The sequence below is a fragment of the Egretta garzetta genome, unplaced genomic scaffold, assembly GCF_000687185.1.
Source record: "Egretta garzetta isolate BGI_Z169 unplaced genomic scaffold, ASM68718v1 scaffold123, whole genome shotgun sequence".
Classification (NCBI taxonomy): domain Eukaryota; kingdom Metazoa; phylum Chordata; class Aves; order Pelecaniformes; family Ardeidae; genus Egretta; species Egretta garzetta.
The window spans coordinates 1482741-1488422 of record NW_009259182.1 but is presented as its reverse complement, the minus strand read 5'-3'; the positions used below and the strand labels follow the sequence as shown (position 1 = coordinate 1488422).

Genomic DNA, 5682 nt, shown 5'->3' with positions numbered 1-5682 from the left:
CAGGGCCCCCGGCAGCGCTCCGTGCCGAGCCGCCTGCAAACCGGAGTTTGCTTCAGCGGGCGGAGAGGTGTCGCCGCTGCCGCCAGGCCCTTCACCTGCCCGGGAAGCGAGCGCTGCAATGGCCGCTGCGGTTTTAAGGCTGTTCGTTACTGAGGGCGTTAGCAGATCTATTAATGAGGCGCAGCCCCTGGGGTACCGTGAGCGACCTTTCATCCCGGTAGCTCTGGGGCCGGTTTGCGTGAAGCTGGCGTGGTTGCCGGGCTGTAAGCTGTGTGAAGCCCCAAGCGTGGGCAAAGAGCGTACATTCAGTGCGTGAAAAAGGAAGAAAAAAAAGTAATTCTTTGAAAATTACTGCATGCTTCTACACCCTCATTGAAATTCTTAATAGGAGCTCTCTGGTTTTCTGCTTGCTCAGTGTTTGAAATGAAGCAAGTTCTTCTAACTTAGTAGGGTTATTTCTAAGCACTCTGTAAAACTGAAAGTAGACTGCATTTTTCATCTTGGTTTTTTTTTTGGGGGGGGGGTTACTTTTTGTAGGAGATCATGATGTCCACGAGGATTTTTAGAATACGTCTGCTGTTCTGCTTTCTGGCGGCATTCATCACCTCTGCCCTAGCTGAGGAACATGTAGGAGAGAGTCAACATGCAAATATTCGCCTTGATAAGAACTTGGTACAAGATAAAGAGTATGTGTTCCATGTTCTAAAAATATAAGCTTTACTTCTTAATGATTCGCTTATCTTTTAAGTCTTGTTACATGAGTTGGACTTAAGCCAGTGGCACTCTCTTTTCTCAGGATATTGTATGACTAGCTAGAGTCAGATATGAGACATGCCTTCTCGATAAGTTTCTAGAGATACTAGAGCTAGAAAGGTCTCTCTGGAGCCTTTAGCCCTACTCATACTGTAAAGAATTTCTTACAGGAATCCTGCTTACCGAGATCAACATACTATAGACAAAATCATATCCTGAACAGGTAAAGTGAGAGGTTTTTTTCTCATTTGCTTCTTCATGCAGGCAAAACAGTGGTAGCAGCCAATAAAACTCCCTAGAGTACTTCATGTTTGACTGGGAAGGATCTTCCTCCAGTTCCTGTGCTTTGGAAGACAGCCAAAAGGAGATTTTGGGCACTGCTTTAGTTGTCTTGATAACCTGTTAAGTAGGCCAAGAGAAAGAGAAATAGCTCTCTAAGGTATTAGAGACCACTACAAAACCTGTAACCAACCAACCTTTGTGCCCCCTTCATTTTAGTATAAAAACTGTAGCTTTCGCCTGTCCAGGGTGCTTTTAGAGATACACATTTCCGCTGTCCTTGACTGTCTAAGACTAAATTTGTTGTAAACAGACCATTAAATATTAACTGACTGATTTGTTGTGGGGTTTGTTTTGTTGTTGGTTTTTTTTCTTAGCCACATCATGGAACATTTGGAAGGTGTTATTGAGAAACCAGAATCCGAGATGTCTCCACAAGAGTTGCAGCTTCATTACTTCAAAATGCATGATTATGATGGCAATAACTTGCTAGATGGGTTAGAGCTTGCTACTGCTATATCGCATGTCCACAAGGAGGTAGGTGGAATTTTGTAACGGCATGTGTGTTTGAAAAGAGTTCTGACTCCCTAAAAGAAGCTTACACTAGAACAGAACAGTTACAACCCATCTTCAGTGCAGTTACAGTTTTGCCTGAAAATGAGATTATTTTTCCCCCTGACAGTTTTGGTTTGATTTATAAATGCACTAGTTTTATCACAGCTTTTTGCATCACATTGCAGTTTTCATGAAGTCTCCATTGTGGTTCAAACTTTAGAGTGAGGAAGGACTGTAAAGTGAAAACGATTTGGCAGAGGGGGGATACTTTGGTAGGCAGGGATGGGGAGAAGGGGAAAGTATCCAAAATGGGATAATGCTAATGAGGGTTTATAGAAATCGTACATAATTACGATGCTGTTCGAAGTTCTAAGGCTGCTGTTTTCAACTCCAAACTGTTACTGCCGTGAATATGCAAACTGCAAGAGATGTCTTGCACAAAATTAGTATTGAAGAGCCAGTCACGGTCTGCCTTTGTTTTCTTCACCTTTTTCTAAACACAAATTCTCTTTCCAGCGAGGAGCAGGTAGGAAGACAATACTAACACATTACCTCATACTGACCTTCTGGTAGTTACAATTCAGAATAGCACAACTTCCTGCGTACACCTGTGGCAAAAAATACCTTAGCCGAGAACAGAGTAATGACTTGCTGTTGCTTGTGTAAAGGCATCTCTTTTTATTCCCCTTTGCTCCTAAGAGGCGATACCAAGAATTTTACTGACTTCCAAGTGCCAGATTTTTTCACTACTCCCGTACTGTCAGGCTCTGCATTTTGCAAGTTCTGATGCACAGGAAGATGTTTCTGTCCTGTATAGAAACTGTAGTGTCTATACTAACATCAAGATCCAAATTAAGAATACATCTGTTAAATTATTATCCATCATCATAGACTGTGCTATTTAGCATTTAGAACTTTTGTCTAAGAATATTAACTGGATGCAGAGTGCTTGTTCTGAAGTCCGGAGAACTTGGACTTCATAGCTTGCACCTGGTAAAAGTTGCTTATATTGGTACAGTTGATTACATAAAACTCAGTGCCAAATTAGGCTCCAAACATGAATAGCTTAACAAAAAATTAGTTGTCAGTAATCTGTCGTATGTGCCACTAGATGGGAAACATTGCTAAACCGTTCAATGTGGTTTTCTTTTTGTAGGAAGGTGGTGAGCATATCCAGGCAATGAAAGAAGAAGAGCTGATCAGTCTAATAGATGATGTCTTAAGAGATGATAAGAACAATGACGGATACATTGACTATGCAGAATTTGCAAAATCACTGGAATAAGGTTTTGCAGGGGGCTTGTTTCTCTTTCTAACTACGTGGAAATGTGAACCAGTATAATGTGATTCATTACTGTCTCTGTGCTGTGAGGAGGAGAGGTGTACCGGTTCCAGCTGAATTTATTTGAAAGCTGTATGTGTTAAGAGACTGGCTAACTCAGAGCAAGGGCCGTGTTTGACTGAACATAGCTGCATATTTGAGTCGTGAAGCATGGAAGCGTCAACACTACTTATATAGGGTACAGCTGGCAAACTTCTAAGTGGCTGTTTATGAATAGTAAATAGATCACATACAATCTAAATTTCAGTTTTTCTGTCATTGGGTTATATAGTACTTGTTTGCTTACAGCTCCTATTTAAACTTACAAAACACCTAGAAAGCAAGGAAAGATTACAGCATATAGTTGTATTTCAAGGATAAATGTCCTTACCTTCCCACTAAGTTCAGAGGAAATTTGCGTATAAGTACAGGTGCTTGAAACAGCAATTGTACAGGAAAAGTGTTTGAATGTGGTTTACGTCTGAGGTCCACGTGATACCATATGGGCTTTTACACAGTCTTTGAAGAAATTGATTAAATATATGTACTTCCTAGCATACTCTTACATAGGAAAATATACATATATGTGTGTTTTTCAATTTCTTCTTATCCTTCAGTTTTACTTTTTATATCTTAATCTACTGATTTTTTTCCTCTACCTTCTGTGGTGTTTTCTTAAGAAAATGAAAGTATTTTTATTACATTTATATGTTGTATTAATGCTGTATAACACTTACTAGAGTAGCTTCTGCTATCTCATTTTGAAGGTCACGTTACCAGTAAACCATAAAAGCTTCTGTTCAATTTGGTTTTTACAGTATTAGCCAGCAGGATAATCTAAGTGAGCAAATAATGCTGCCTTGTTAAGGTTTAAGTTCATATTCCTTGACACTTAAATTACGGTATTACTTTCAGGAGGTATTTCATAACTAAGAGTTTCAAGATACTTCAGTGTGTGCAAATTAATGTGGTTCTAGAAATGTTTTCACTCTCTTGACTCAGTACTTGGTAAGTCAAGCAGTTTAAGGATATTAGAGAAATGATGTACTGCTGTGTTATTGATATTTGGTGACTCTAAAGCATAACTGAAACCTGAAATTGCATTCAATCAGTATCCATTAATAGAGAATCTAATGTTAGCCTATTCCTGTAAAACGTATAAAGAGCTATTTTCTGTACAAAATTATTCTTATACAAGAGAAATGCATTTGCAAAAGAAATTATTTCCTCAGTTTAAATGTTTGTGCAATGAATCCTGAGTGTCCGGACTTTTTTCTTGTACTAATTATTTATTTTGATACCTTTGTGGCCAGGGTTGTGCTGGTTGTACAAAAAATAAAAATAAGTCGGGGATCGTGCACTCTGGAGCTAGACACACAAGGCTGGAAGTCCCAGTCAGAAACATACCTAATTTTCTGACGTATTTTTAAGCCCATCTCTGTTGCTAGCTGTCATCTTAAAAGGAAGTTGTTCTTTCAGTTAAGGCATTTTTAAAATACGTCTTTTGAGGGTGATTGATCTGGAGTGAATGTGGAGACAGAAGAAAGCATAGAAAATGCTTGCAGGTAGGAGGGGAGAAGAGGTTAAACTCCTCGGCTTTGAGCACTTAAAGCAGGTTGCCTGTAGACCTGCCAACTCTTACCTGCTTATTGCATAAGCTTCTGAGGTTTGGATTTATTTGGGATGAAAGAGCAAGACCAAGCAACTGACTTCTATGCACTGCTCTTAAAAATCATGGTTTTCTTATCAAGTGGAGTCTGTAAACTTAGTCCAGCAACCACCTGTGGGGCACATTTATATACATACGTTGTATTTATATACCTGTTTGTTAACCGCTATTGTACGTGGCAAAGGACATGCACCGTAGAAGCTTTATATCAGAAATAATTATGATAAACGCAGGTATGTGAACTATTTACCAAAAATGGAGAACAAAATTGGCACCTTTGATTTCATGATACGTGAAGAAAGAGAAAAACAAAATTTCTGCTTTCCTAGAAAGAACAGTTCAAGAAGTGCTACCCAAGCTGAAACCTGCATCATCGTGTCTTTACTCAGACTCCTAAAACAAATACACATACTTAATTAAGTGCACTTAAATGATTTAACAGCTGCCTAGGGAGCTTTCTCGGTTATTAAGTAGAAAAGTACAAAATTGCTGAGAGTGATGGTGAGTCAGACCTTTTTTTTTCCCTTTTTTTTTTTTTAAAATAACTAGTTTGTGTGCTAGTTGTAGCTCATGCAGTACCCTAAATAATACTGGTACAGGTAATATATACATACAATATTTTCTATTTCATATGTATAATACAGAAAATACTACGGCCTTTACAACTGAAGTACTCATCAACAATACAGCTGTTGTAGCTTCCACAGAACAGTACTATCTCCGTTTCACAGATAATACAAATAACAAAGCAGAAAGGGTGGATAATTGATTGACTGAGGGTCAATCTCCTTCCTGGCAGAAACAGAAAACTGGGATAATGCTGTTGTGTGTGATCTCCTCCTCTTCCTAGTCCATGATCTCAAGGGAGGGGGATTAGTTTTCCCCATTAGAGGGGAACGCATCTGGCTTTGCATCACTGTGTACTATGCGCCCAGTTTCAAGTACCTATCTAGAGTATCTGCTTTTATCTCACAGCACATTGCATAAGCTAGCAGCTAAAGAAAATACTTGAACTTGTTCTTGAAGCACTCCTAAACTGAGCTGGTTTTTATTAGTCGATCTAGAACGTAGTCTGTATGTGAAGGAGAAAAATCTTAACCGCTTG

The 5682-nt window shown here is 39.1% G+C and overlaps 1 protein-coding gene across 1 annotated transcript; it reads left to right on the top strand.

Moving 5' to 3' along the window:
* The first annotated feature begins 107 nt into the window (after positions 1 to 107).
* MCFD2 (multiple coagulation factor deficiency 2, ER cargo receptor complex subunit) lies at positions 108 to 4108 on the top strand. The gene is made up of 4 exons (XM_035891271.1): positions 108 to 333; positions 538 to 686; positions 1410 to 1569; positions 2744 to 4108. The coding sequence occupies exons 2-4, from the start codon at positions 544 to 546 to the stop codon at positions 2870 to 2872; spliced, it is 432 nt and encodes a 143-aa protein (XP_035747164.1). The 5' UTR covers positions 108 to 333; positions 538 to 543; the 3' UTR covers positions 2873 to 4108.
* Positions 4109 to 5682: the final 1574 nt, after the last annotated feature.